A 14814-nucleotide genomic window follows, 5' to 3' on the forward strand; every position below is an offset into this window, starting at 1 on the left:
CAATCCGCCATTAATGATTAAACTTTGAAATTTTGCTTGTAGCCTCCAACGAATCCACAATATTTTGGCAAGTGACATTTCCACATGCTCTGAAACTGTGAACACGACATTTTGGCCCATGGCATTTTGGGAACAGTGCCTGGCTATTTCGCCATTGTTTTAGAACTACCCACCTATGATGGAAATTAAAGCAGAAACTTAATAATGCTAACAAATGTTACCGTCCAATGCCTCTGTTTTACATATAATGAGTATATGAACACGTCCTGCCGATCTCTTCAGATACACAAATCTCAAATGAAACAAACGCACGCAAGCACAGAAGCAAGGTCACTTCTCAAAGTCAAATAAAAAAGGCAAAAAGATTATATAGAGAATTCTGATACAGCGTAAAAATACCTATACAGGTACATGTATATTTCTTTCAGCCTGTGAAGTGAGTGGAACTGCATGCAATGCTGTACACAGCTGCAGGCCTATACATGTAGATCGAGTCACACGTGATTTTTGTTACAATTAACAAAAAAAAAAGTCAGTTAACATGCATTCTTAAACTGTACGTTCCAAGTCAAGAAGTTATCTATTCCATATTTTTATAGCTTTGAAAATCGTTATTGAAAAAAGCTTGAAAAGTATTTTAAAAGCTATGAAAACAATGTATTCTTAAAGCTTATAAAACTATTTTTAAAGCTCACAAAATTCGACATTATGGTATAGACCTATAGGCCCTACAGTGATGTTCCGAAAAGCGAGAACCGATCGAGATTGTCACGTTTACGTTAAAGCTCGCACAAATTGAACTGGATGTTTCCTCAGACTAACACCAAATCTAAACGGAGACGTATATTCATAAAATCTTCCTGCAGTTAGACTAACCGTTAAAGTTTAACTTCAGTTGGAAGAAAAACTTGATGGAAATATTAAAATGATATGAACGAAATACTTTGGAACAGAACTAAGAACACTATTTAACCCATAGGCTTACAGAGCTGAAAAGTTCTCAAAATCTTTGAAAGATTCCGTGATGTGACGTGATAATATTTCTTATGTGACATTGCCTGTGTGTCCGGGCAAAACGCCGATATAAAAATGACTTATAAAGCTTTGAAATTTCATGCCATTTTAATATAAAGCATTAATCTATGATTTTTAAAACTTTGAAAATGAATGATATAGCTTCGAAAATCTTTATCAAGGCTTTAAACATCATTTCCAAAGCAATAAAACTCCCAAGTATGGAGTATTTTGAAGCCTTATGATTGATTTTTAAAACTTTGAAGTTTTATAGCATTTTTATAGCATTACGACTGATTTTTAATGCTTCGAGAAAATTAATTATAGCGTAGCCTAGTCTTCAGTCAGTCTTCGTACAGAAGGCTTTCTCGGTAATTCGTTTGAATCAGTGCTATTATTTCCAACGTAATGCATGCTGTATTAAATAATTCTTGAATCTTTGTCATGAATATGATGTTAATTTCTAAGTGTATCTTTGGGCCTCATCTTAGACGCGATCCGCACCTGTTTGGTGTCTGTGATGAGCTAGGGTAATATTTTATTGGGGAAAATTTCTTCGACCAAAATATAGCATTCCGCTTTACGGCATCAGCATATGAAAATACATTTCCGTTTCCGAGAGAGCACGTTGTTTGCCGGCGAAAGATAGCTGCGTGGATTTATAGAACCGAAGGTAAATCTTTAGATAGACACAAAACTGTTTTGTATCCGTATTGATCCTGGGCCAGCTGTTACGCTGGCTGGCGTTTGAAAATAGTTGAATCATAGATCTCACAAGATTTGCAGAAACTTGACCGCGAAAACTTGACCCTCAATCGTGCCGCCGTGTGAATTGTTAGGGAGTGTGTTGAAGCTGAGGTAGGTGTCTGGTGACCCAGTGATGTATAACTCAAATGCTAGTTGTTTGGGGACAGTAAGAAAAACCAGAGTAGTACCAAGTGCCACATGGTAGAGTGACGCCCATTCAATGAAGAAACTGCTTTTCACAAATAATACCTGTTAAGCTGGTTACTCGAGAACTGAGAAAGGTTAGCAACACCCTATTCTTTACTGATATGAAATAGGCAAAGCCCAAGACCGAACATAGTGTGCAGGCCTACATATACATCTATTCGGTTTTAGGCAAATTAATAACTAAAATATTGTATACATTGACAGCAGCTGAAATAGTAAGTTGTCAAATATGTATTTGAAGTATGTAGTTGTATGTGCATGATGCATTTCTGCATTCTTTAATTTGTATGTTCTTTAAATGCTGTCTGCCAGGCTATTGTCATAGAATAGTCTTTTGCTTACAGTTGGCTGTTCCTTTAGCCACTTACGTTCCTACAGCATAGATAATTAAATTGGGGCCGACAGGGGAAAAAATATGTCATTTGTTTATTTATTTGATTGATGCTTTACACCGTATTCAAGAATATTTCCCTTTGTATGATGAAAACAAGCATTATGATAAGAGGAAACCAGGCAGGGCTCGGGGCAAACCCACGACCATCTACAGGTTACCGGTAGACCTTTCCATATACGATCCGAGAGGAATGACATGCTGGATTTCTAGTTAATGTATGACATATATGATATAAACTTAGTGATAACATAGATCCTTTGTTTTGAAATTATAATTTGTTGCAGACTGTGAACTCATATCGGTAACACGCATGTTAAGCTCCCACCTCCTACACAGATCTATCTGGATGGCCTTAAGTCTTAAACTTGTGTGGTTGATAGTCTTTTGTGGCTTTTAGCCTTGTAGATCAGCAGTGATTACTATCTATGCTTGTAGCTCTAACAGGAAACTCTGATATCCTTAACTGGCACGTTAATGCTCATTTTTAGATACAGAGAGTATACGTGAACTATGAATAAAATTGAGGAATGTGCTGCAAAACCATTAAAAGACTTTCTAATAGACTGGATTGGAAGGTAACTTCTTTAAAGATGTAATTCACAGTACAAAGTGACAGGTAGGCTATTTGGGATGCATGGTAAATTGATTTCTCCAGGTTCTATATCTGGTTTCAATTACCCATAAAATTGATCAACACCATGTAACTGAGCAAGTTTTGTGTGTGGCAGACAAAATCAGTTGCATAATTAGATAAAAAGGAATGTAACAAAAGGTACCACATAAATTTGCTGCATGTGCTAAATATATGTATTTAATGAAAGAGTTTATAGTGAGAACATTGCAACCTCTGACCATTCTGAGTTTTACGCTGTACCAAAGGGTGTTTGACTACGACAATGACAAGCATTATGACAGGAGAAAACTGGGACATTTATCTGAAATTATGTTGAAATTCAGTTAGTATTTTATTATAAAAATCACCTGTTATCTAAGTATTCAAAACAAAAAGAAGATAAAATTTAAACATATTATGATTGGCCTATACATGTAGAATGCTGAAAATAAAATATGAAACCACATTTCCCTGAAATATATTATTAGATTTCTTTTATTTGTCGGCATGCATGTAAGTTTACTCGTGTCAGTACATCTTTCAAATAACTGTTTACTCTTTTTATCAATCGAGTATGATGTAGATGAAATAAATTGATAATCAAATACAAGGTCATTGGCAACTCGACATAGGGAAAGTAACTAAACAATTCGATTTTTGCACCTTTTTTTTTTTTTTTTGCGTACGGCGGCCGGTGATTTGAGAGGTCTGTGTGGGCCTACACTTCATGGCGTAAGTTATGGTGTGTACTGAATATACCTTAACGAAAAAAATTAATAAATGAAAAGAGCAGTTAGTTTGTGCCCAATAAATACTGAGTAAAATATGTAGTAAAACTTTGCATTATAAAAACGTCAATTTACTTTCAACTCAAGTCAAGTGAAACTGAAACTCCGTTGCAGCTGTAGAAGCCTGCACAGACTGATGGCTGATTTGCATGTGATTGCTAGGACACCTCGACGGGTAAATGGATTTAACTTGCATATTACCTATTAGCCATAGGCGTCTGTTCGCTCGTTATAAGACATTCCATAAGATCATGAAGATGGCCCAGAAGTTACAGACCACATGATTTCCTTAGTAACATGTCGGGGGAATATTTGGATATGCCATATTCATGGCTGCTCAACCTACAGTCAGAGAGTGCGTGTGGCGATTGGAAGGGGGGATGTTCAACTGCCAGATAGGGATAACTCTTACACAAGATCAAACTAGGAAACATGAACACACTTAAATAATTCAATACATGTAACTGAACAATCTGGTATAAACAGTCCAACCTGTGTACACATACAAATCAGTGTAAATAACGACATGTGAACACAGCAGATACAATTCCGGCCCAAACACACAGAGTCTGGATGGTAAGTTTCAGTTCACAGATATAGGTAAATCCACAATTCCTTGTGAATCCCTCTGGTAAAATATAACACAGGCATCCAGGAGACAGTCAGTCACACACAAAGGTGCACAGATGAATGGTTGATATCCAACCTCTCTCCCCTTGGCTCTACCCGATTTCTTCCCACTATAATGATGGCCGCCGTGGTATAAGTAAAATATTCTTAAGCATGGCTTAAAACACCAATCTAATAAATAAATAAATAAATAAATAAATAAATCCAACCTCTCTGCGAGTCCCCAAATTCACTCTGTAACTGTAATCCAGTCTTTAGATGTTGACCAAAAGCGACCTCCAGAGCAACAATAAACATGTTCACAACAATTCTCAGTTGATTCTTGTCCTGTTTATAATACTGAGAAAGCATACATGTATATTTACATTGGCAGAGCATATCCAGAAAGGGTTAAACACTCTAACAGCAGGCCTCAAGTCATGCGTGTCCACTTCCCGAGCATAAGAATGTAATAAACACAATGTGCTGCAGATGAGGTCACCACAATGTCAACCGTAGAAAACATAGGTTCAGACAGATTTTGCATAGATAAAGTGGTATTAAGCTTTGAATAGGGTATTTCATGTTTTTCTGGTGTGTGTTTCAGGACGAATTAATAAGTAAAAGAATATTAAAGTACTATACCGTAAGGAGTTTTCTTACAGGGCCCTACCTCTCGTATACCACGAGTAAACCATTTACAACATGATGTAAAACACTAGTCAAATGAGCAAATAATTCTGTGAGGACGTCTTTATTGAGGTAAGTTGACTATTCCACGCATTCCTCATGCAGCATGACTTTTTGTCTCTACAGGTGTATCAGGTGTGATGGGGTCACGAGGTGGATTCAGGGGCGGTGGTTTTCGGGGTGGGAGTGGAGGTCGAGGTGGAGGAGGTCGAGGATTCGGAGGAGGTCGAGGCGGAGGAGGTCGAGGATTTGGACGAGGCGGTTTGTATGAGTGTATTCAAGTCTTGCGGTCGGATAAACTGTAACTGTAATTTTTGGGAACAGGACATACTCATTTCTCAGCGGTAAAGTGTGAACCTTTCATGGCTCTCATGAATGTTTTTTTTAGGCCGTGGAGGGGGCAGAGGTCGAGGAGGATATGGAGGGGGATATCAAGATTATGGTCCACCTGAAGAAGTTGTTGGTAAGAAAATATTTAATATCTGTAATTTGCCATTGTTACTGTATTTAATTTATTTTAGCAAATTCATGATAATAAGGATGAGCTAAAGAGAAAGTGACCATAACATACTTCTGTGAATTATCACTAATGTCTTAATCCAACTGACCAATCAACAGAGAACTGTTAACTACGTCCACGAGGTCAAATTGAAGTGGACAACACAACTACCAGCTTCTAAATGCCAAGAGCCTGTTTTTACCACGCTCTTATACGTAAGGATGGGCACTTCAGCATGATTAACACAAAGCAGTTTAGTTTTCTGCCCATATTTTAATTTGGCTGGGGCCTCCGTGGAGCACCGTGTAATGACCCAGGAGCCTTTCACCAGTGCAGTCGCTGTGTAATTCTTAGTGTGATCCTCCAGCAGCAATGTTCCATGGTCATGAACCTGGCTTGCTGTCTCTGCTGTGATTGATTGGTTAGTTTTTGACAAGGTGCAGTGATTTTGTCTTAAATGGAGTTTTTCTATCCGTAAGCCTGACTACTGTTATATGTTTGAAATATTTGTTAGTTTTAAGTTGAGATTAATTAATCATTTAATATGTGCACTATGCATGTTTATGTTGTAGAGCTTGGTGCCTTTCTCCATCCATGTGAGGATGACCTCGTCTGTAAATGTACCAATGAAAAAATTCCTTATTTCAACGCCCCTGTGTATCTCAAAAACAAAGAACAGATAGGAAAAGTGGATGAAATATTTGGACCAATCAGAGACTTTGTATCCTTTTTATTGTGCTTTATTAGTTGACATTTCTCTTTAGGCCTTTGTCTTCAGATTTCTTGTCGAAAACTTTTCAGAACTAAATCAGTTTGAAGGAGAAGAAAACTTAAAAACATGACACTATATGCTGAAAAGAGCACATTTTTTTCTGTCTGGTGGTGCCTGCTGCATAATTTTGTGACTTTTCCTCACCATACACATAAAGCCTGAAAATGGCAAAGCTGGTATAAATCGCTGAGCCCATCACATCCTCCATCTTTAACACCCTGTAATTTATGCTGGGGGTGTGTTGCCTCTTAGCCACTGAGAGGCGTTAAAACTGTCAGCTTGTTCGTGTAAACTCGGAACCTACGTCCAACATTCCGGTTTCCCGATCGTCAAGCTGAAAACGAACTGTACTGTTTGCTATCTTCTGGGAAGAAGAGTTCCACCGGAAATGTACGAACTGCACTTCGGCGGTTTCCGACGTCAATTCTCCTCCTCACACAGAAGACTTCAGAACTAGTTTTTGAGCAAAATAGAGTGGATCTTGGGGCTGACTTTATTTATAATTTATCAACTTGAGGTACATATTAGAATTTTTTTATGGCATGCACCTCCGAGGAAATGCATACTCTTTTTAGTGGTATTTGACTGATATTTAAATTTTCTTCTCCTTTAAAGGGAAAGAAAACTGCTTTAATGATTGTAATGATAGTTTTTGCACAAACCCAATTATCAAGTTTTAAAACTTGGAATTAGATTAGAAGTTATGATTATGATTAGAAAATGGGCAACTTAATTGGTCTAAAAAAGGCATTGACTAAGAGATACATGTGTACATCTACACTAATTCTTTAACATTTTTAGCCCCCTCTGCAATTAATATTGTGAAACATTCTGAGAGAACTAAGGGGTGTAGAGGAATAATTTGCAGTCAGTCACAGCTTGCATCTTTAATGACACAAACTAAGCATTTTTAGCATCCTTTCCTAATAATTGTATGCATAACTTCCACTGAAAAATGCTTTAGTGATTGAAAAGGTTGAAGATTTGCAGTCTGTCCACTCTTGTATTAAATGGGGTTCTTTGCAGACATGTTGGTGTCTTTAATACTGGTCATATGAAAACCCTGTTTTTGACAAAATATCAGAAAATTGATATTGTTTGAACGGTATAAGGGTAATGTGTGATAAAGTACCCCAAGATAATCACCAATAAAAACACCACTAATTAAGTCTGTTTAGAATGACCTTGACTTGTACAAAGATGTTTTCTGTGAAGCTGTCAGATAATATGAAAGCCAGTTCATTTACAAAGGACCAGACAGTAAGTCCACTCTTATTTCTGTTCACAAAGTCAAGCACAATTTGAAGTTTACAATTTTTCCTAAGATTTTTCCAAAGACGATTTATTCAATTTCACTGCGTCACACATAAATGGCTACACGTGGGCTCCAGGGGCTTACTTCAGTGTAAACCTGTCAGCATTAGTGGAAGATATGTTTCTGGGTTACACTGCATATTTCTGCCTTTATTTGTCTAATCAAGGGTTTTGAGAAACCTGACAGCTCGCCAGTAATTGCTTCAGTTCAAATGGCAATCTAAGTTTCACAAAGATATGTTGAAAACTGATGACAGCTGACCCAAACATAAAACCTTACTCTGAGGCTACATATACCTTTGTGAAGTGAATGTGAACAGAGCAAGTCCAAAACATATCGTGAAAACTTTGATGACAGCTTATCAAAACAAAAAAGCTTACTTTATAACAGCAAACTAAAAATGCAAATATCCCTAATTATTCAAATTGAGTAAATTCTCAAATCCTGTTCATCATTCCCACCAAATTTTGTGAAGGTGATATGAATACTGCTGAAATATCTGACCCAAACAACAAACCTCACCCTGGCCAACAAAACTGAATAGTGCTAGCTAAGATAAAATGGCAAAGTCAAAAACCTGATAATTTGAATAAAAATACAAATATAACTAATTATTTGAAATTATTTCATGAAGTCTTCAAAGCATGCCTATTGTCCCCACCAAGTTTCAGTAAGAGGGTGTACAAACTGAGGCAACAGTTGACCCAAACAATAAAACTAACCCAAACAATAAACCTTACCCTGGCCTACCACAGTACTGGCTTGGATAAAAAAAGTCCAAAACCTGATAATTTGAATAAAAATGCAGACATCCCTAATTTATAATCAAAATGAGTAAATGTTCAAATCATGTTCATTATTCGCACCAAGTTTCATAAAGGTGATGGGAAGACTGTGAGACTAGCTGACCCCAAACATAAAACCTTACTCAACTGACCCAAACATAAAACCTTACTCAACTGACCCAAACATAAAACCTTCCTCAACTGACCCAAACATAAAACCTTACTCAACTGACCCAAATAAAAAAGCTCACTTGAACATCGACACTGACGCCACTTCCACCCCCACCATCACTCAAAATACCCCGCCTTACTTTAAAATGTCAAGCTAAAAGCATTTCAGTGTGTAAATGTTGCCTCTTGATAGAGTTTTTTACACTAACTACATGTTTTCATCCTGCATTCTGGGGTGAATACCTGTACCTGTACATATACATATAAAATATTGAAACATTTTATATTCACATTCTAATGGATCCAATTTCCTGAAATATTCTCTTATTTATATAGAGTATAATTTTTTTTGTTTTAAGTTTTTTATTGATCCAGGAAAGTTGCTACCTCTACAAAGATTTCTCCCGCAAAATAATAGGGGGTCCAAGGGGTCGTGGGGGCCCAGGTGGTAGAGGCGGGCGAGGAGGAAGGGGAGGTAAATCACCTTTGGCTTTTCTGTTTCTCAGTGGTTAAATCACAGTCTAAATATATTGAAAAGGCAGAAGAATGTAAAGATTGGACAACCATTGGTTGTATACCTAGCTCAGTGTAAAAGTAACCTTCTGATTCAGCATGACATCAATTGCTTTGATTTATCGCATTAACATTGTGCAAATTGTAGGAGATTATTGTTAGTGTGCACTGTTCAGTGGTTCTCACAAGTTATATGTTGTGCCTGTTGTGTGGTTTATGTATGACATGAAGATGGATGTTGCGTTGTTGTCTCTTGATTTACTGTAAACCTCATATAACATCACATGACTTTTAACCAACTGATTAACGCGTCGTATTTATGACCTCAAAAATGGTACGGCCTCGCTTGGCGCTCAGGACTGAGAGGTTAGAGCAAGGAAATGTGACTGGTGACTGCAGCACTTTGGCAACATGGACTCTCCCTGCCACAAGATCACACAGTATTCACACACATAACACATAATTACGGAAAATGTTAAGCATGGTGTAAGTTCCCAAGAATATATATATATATATATATATATATATACACACACACCAACTAATCACCCATCTCTGTTACAGTAGGTATAGCGGCGGTTAGTTCTTCCATGAAATTATAGCTGATTTACTGTAGTCCGTCTGCGCTTGTAACTATGGCAACATGTAGCATTATACCGATACTGACGTATGACCCATGTTTTGTAGGTGGTCGAGGCGGTGGATTCTCCAGAGGAGGTGGACGAGGCGGTCGTGGAGGATTTGGTGACCGTGGAGGATCCCGGGGTGGCAGAGGGTTCCGTGGAGGTGGAGGGTTTCGAGGGGGGAGAGGTGGAAGTGGTGGTGGATACAGGGGCGGGGGTGGGGGTGGATATGGAGGACCATCAAATAACAAACGGACCAAGTTTGAATGAAGCCAGCTTACTCTGTGAGCAGATTTTAGACTTTTATTCTGTCTCTGCAGTCAGTTGTGAAAGAAAATGGAATGGCAGATATTTCAAGAAGCTGATTCGTGAGGGGAAGACGGAAGTCATTTTGTCTCAAAGAAATTTTCCAGCATTTTCGTGTGAACAGAATAACTCATCTGATCTGATGGCCAGTTTTCAGTTACAGGTGGGAGTCAGGTGGGACGCAATTACTAGATCTGTGCTGGAAGAAAACACTTGATACATTCAGTATCTATTGGAACTGACTCGTTCACTTCAAGCATCCAGATTAAATATTTTTTGACTTCGCATGGCAGAGATGTATCTACTATTAGCTGGAGTGATGGACTTCAGACAAAATTGAAGTATCACACAAGAGTGACTGTATTTCTCCATTAATTAAAGATGACAGTTGATCATGCATACAGAGTGGTCAGAAAAGAGATGGCAGATATGATCGTGCATATAAAAGTTTATGGATAGAGTAGTCTCATGTGAACACAGTAGTTCGACAGAGATAGTCATACAGATGGCCATTTCGGATGTAAATAGCTTGGTGTATTGGCTAGGTATGTAGATATTGATCAGAATGGAGACTGTTAACCCATACAGTTGCAGAATAAGGAAAGGTCTGAGCTCTGTAACATGTAAGTTTAGTTGAAGATCGCAGAAGTGTCTGCATGCAGTGCCCTCTTTATTGATGTGTTTATGTGTACAACTGAACCAGAAACTTTGATAACAAACAGTGTGAAGAAATGACTTGTTGAGAGTATCGTAATGTTCATACTCTGGGGACTACAATGTTAATGCTTCATGTCAGAATGGATAGGTACATGTATATGTAGGATTCATTTAGCCCTCGGATGTAAATTACAGTGACTACTAGTGTGTTTTTTTTATGTCAAGGAAAGTTGTTTTAGATGTATGAAAGGTGGGTGATGGTACCATTTACACACTGAAGTATTTTCATGTCCTCAGAGATAGAAGGCATTACTGTTGTTCATGGCTGTCATAGGTCATCATGTAAGAACTACATGTGTGTTATTAAAATCATTACATTTTATCTGTAGTTTTTCTGTTGTGTTTGCTGTTCTGAAACAGTACGATCAAGTCTGATGGCTGCTCTGTGAATCCGACCTGGCCTTGATCAATGAAGTTGCTTGTTTGAATAGTTTAACACAGATCTTGCTGGTTCGGTTACAACTTTGTCAGGATGTTTGTATGGTAACTTCAGATCTCACTGGTTCAGTTACAACTTTGTCAGGATGTTTGTCAGGCAACAAAAGATCTTGCTGGTTCAGTTACAACTTTGTCAGGATATTTGTCAAGTAGCCAAAGATCTTCCTGGTTCAGTTACAACTTTGTCAGGCTGCTTGTCAGGTAACTGCAGATCTCACTTGTTTGGTTACCACTTTGTCAGGATGTTTATCAGGTATCTACAGATCTTGCTGGTTCAGTTACAACTTTGTCAGGTAACTAAAGATCTTGCTGGTTTGATTACAACTTTGTCAGGATGTTTGTCAGGTAACTAAAGATCTTGCTGGTTAGGTTACAACTTTGTCAGGATGCTTGTCAGGTGTCCAAAGATCTCGCTGGTTCAGTTACAACTTTGTCAGGTGTCTACAGATCTCGCTGGTTCAGTTACAACTTTGGCACGATGTTGGTCAGGTATCTACAGATCTCACTGGTTCAGTTACAACTTTATCATGATGTTTGTAAGGTATCTACAGTTATGGTTGTCTTTCCCTCAGGCTCTGCCAAGTTTCCTCAAAGTGTAAACCTGACCAACATCACGAAAAGGAAATATTCTAGAGCCCGTAAAACAATGACAAACTTTATCAGTAACTGGGCAGTACTTAGGAGGGGATGTGAGAGCATACCTCAGTGATGGCTGATGTGTTCTCGCGTGAAGTAACATGAAAAGCAAAGATGGAAGCAACAGAAAAGTTTTATTTAGGTACAGTTCTCCAAAACATACAAAGGAGGTATTTATCCTGTGCTAATTTTCTAACTTAATAAAACTATCTGGTTTATCTTCATCCTTCATATGGTGTAAACAATTCTTTCCAACACAATAGTTGTGAAAAAAGTTTAGCTCTTTAAGCTGCAGCTTCCATTGTTCTCTGGACTGTGATGGTAATAAGTTTAGAATGTGATAAGTCTAATTAGGTGACCTTAAATGAAGTCCTCTGGAGGTCACTTGCCAGTCACATGCTCCGTGGGTGGACAGTCTGGACAAGTGCATCAGTGCCTTGCCAAAGGACGGTAGTTTTACTCTGAGTAGTCTGGGTTCTATAAACTATAAATCTTACCACCATCATATAACCAAACAATTCTTCAGTACAGCATTTTAAACATCAATCAAATAATAACTAAACCCAGCCAGTCTATCAGTCAGACGTGTTGTTCATTTCATTAAATCATGTCAGAATGTCTTATTTGGGTCCCTTACATCAAATTACGACAAAAACACTTTACTGAAATAATAAGGGGGTTTATTTTCCATATAATTTCTAAGCAATAATCAGAAAATAAAGCCAATTCAAATCGTATAAAAATAAAAGTTGCAACAGTTGGATAAACACTTGTTTATGGTCTTAAACGCCCATGCACAATGAATACAAAGGGTTCCTGACGTGAACATACGTAGATGGAGTAGACAAAAAGGACACGTCGTCTAGACAATAAATTCAGTATCAAAGCACCAAAGTAAACTTGAGGCAAAAGTAAGGGGGCCTTATGGGTTATAAAGACATTCAAAACTGAACCTGAAAAACAAAAATCCATATTAATGTAGGCCCATTCCAAAGACAATAAAAATTAGTATAAATAATTCACTGATTAGAGGTCTAGTTTCATGGATATGTGTATCAAGAAGACACACTAACATGTGATAACGTTAACCTTCTCAACAGCTCAAGCTTTATGTTTTATGTTAAAACTGACAGCTTTTGTCAATTGGAAAATATAAATATTTATATGCACTGTAACTTGAGTAAATTGACATTATTACATGAATACATGTATATTTACAATACGGAGACTTGATGTAACTACGTGTTGTACATGGTGTATTAGATTATTTGCAATTATTTTATGTTAATTATGGATAAAATGTAGTACATCTAGACTGATGTTGAGGCTTGTTTACAGAATGACAAATACAACAGCATATAAATGGTTAAGGCCACTATATTATGGAAATTTGTAACCATCTGTGTTTGTTTGTATCCACTGTTTTTGTATTTGTCCCTTGATGTTTTCATGTTGCTTTATAGGCAGCAAGTCAGAAAATTTTACATGTTAAGGCTGGGTTGCTTAGTGACAAAGTTTAAATCAGGACAATCGCTGGGAACAAAGGTCAGCCATTAAACAGCAGTTCTTCCAGAGGCTAGAATAAACAGCAAAATACGTTTCTAAAAGAATAAAGTTCTAAAGAATTCCATGCATGGAAATGTGAATGTAATCTTGAGTTTTATAACTGAATGGATTGTGTTTCTTTAGGCTAAATACTGATACAGGCCCTCGTACAATAAATATTCCAAAAATTTTGAGCAATCATAGCGGTTTTTAATACTAAAATTTCGTGCCATCCCGTTTAAACAGTGCATGAATATGATAAAGTTATGGAATGTAAGTTGTGTAAGCAGGTGATAGCCTGTGGATAAAATATAATCCATACATATAATGGTGAGGTCATAACAGATAATTCATACCCCAGACTAATCATGGAACAGTTATGTTTCGTATGGATCATGCTGATTTTCAAACCTCTGATCTGAAAGGCCACAATACGAATCTGCACACCAAAGATCATCACAATCAAAATTCTGGAAGCTGTTATTCCCCTGAAACAAGTAACCATTCACAATGAAGGAAATCATTAAACATGCAAAACTTCAGAATGGATTTGTCTGCTTTTCAAACATCACCTGATGTTCCATAAAGTGAACCTTAACACAAATTTTATCAAAATCCGAGAGCATTTGGAGCAGTTACTGCACACGGAGCCAAAGTACAACAAACTAAATTAATATCCCTCACTTTCACAGAAGTATGGGATGAAAACTGAAAAGCTGTTTGTCATTCCATTTGGAAATCAAACACATCCAACTATACCAAGGCAAATACTGAAGAAAATGCCCTATTACATAATGCTCCTTACACCGTTCAATCAACATCAATTGCATAATCTTTAAAACCATATATCACTATAGCGTAGGCCTTTCAGCCGCCGATTAACCTGGTGAAATGAGTGGCCTTGGGTCGCCGGCAGTTCAACACAAGCACTAGCCCCTATCACACAGTCAGATGCTTAACCCCATCAAACACTACCACTCCTCCCACTTGACCTGGAACATTTACAAAACCAAGCAACTAGTTCTGATGAGTTGATGCCATAGAGAAATGGACATCTCCAATTTTTGAGGTAAAAACATTTCTTTGCAAAATCTGACTTACTCATCTCCCATGCAAATACATCTGAAGTTCTTGGGACACGAGACATCCACTGAATACACAGAAAAAACTATCTATATATTCTAATTAATCTACAACAAAAAGAGTACTGTAACATGTGAATATTGTATGAAAGCTCTGAACAGACAGAATCACATCTGGTGTTCAGTATTTCTCCAGACCAGCACATAGCATAACACAAGCAACATTTGCACACTGTACACAAAAGCACTTAGATGTAAATGGAAACTCATGCACTCACCTATTAAGGAAATGTATAAAATACAACAAATATGAGAAGCTGACAGTTCCTGAAATGTGAACGATAAAAAAT

General features: G+C 37.5%; 1 protein-coding gene across 1 annotated transcript; it reads left to right on the forward strand.

The window, feature by feature from the left end:
- The first annotated feature begins 4060 nt into the window (after nucleotides 1-4060).
- Nucleotides 4061-10010, forward strand: LOC135462760 (H/ACA ribonucleoprotein complex subunit 1-like). The gene is given in 8 exon segments (XM_064740045.1): nucleotides 4061-4118; nucleotides 5189-5323; nucleotides 5460-5525; nucleotides 6134-6282; nucleotides 7534-7593; nucleotides 8964-9034; nucleotides 9036-9079; nucleotides 9805-10010. Coding segments are annotated over 8 exon segments (789 nt in total).
- Nucleotides 10011-14814: the final 4804 nt, after the last annotated feature.

The sequence above is a fragment of the Liolophura sinensis genome, chromosome 1 (assembly GCF_032854445.1).
Source record: "Liolophura sinensis isolate JHLJ2023 chromosome 1, CUHK_Ljap_v2, whole genome shotgun sequence".
Lineage (NCBI taxonomy): Eukaryota > Metazoa > Mollusca > Polyplacophora > Chitonida > Chitonidae > Liolophura > Liolophura sinensis.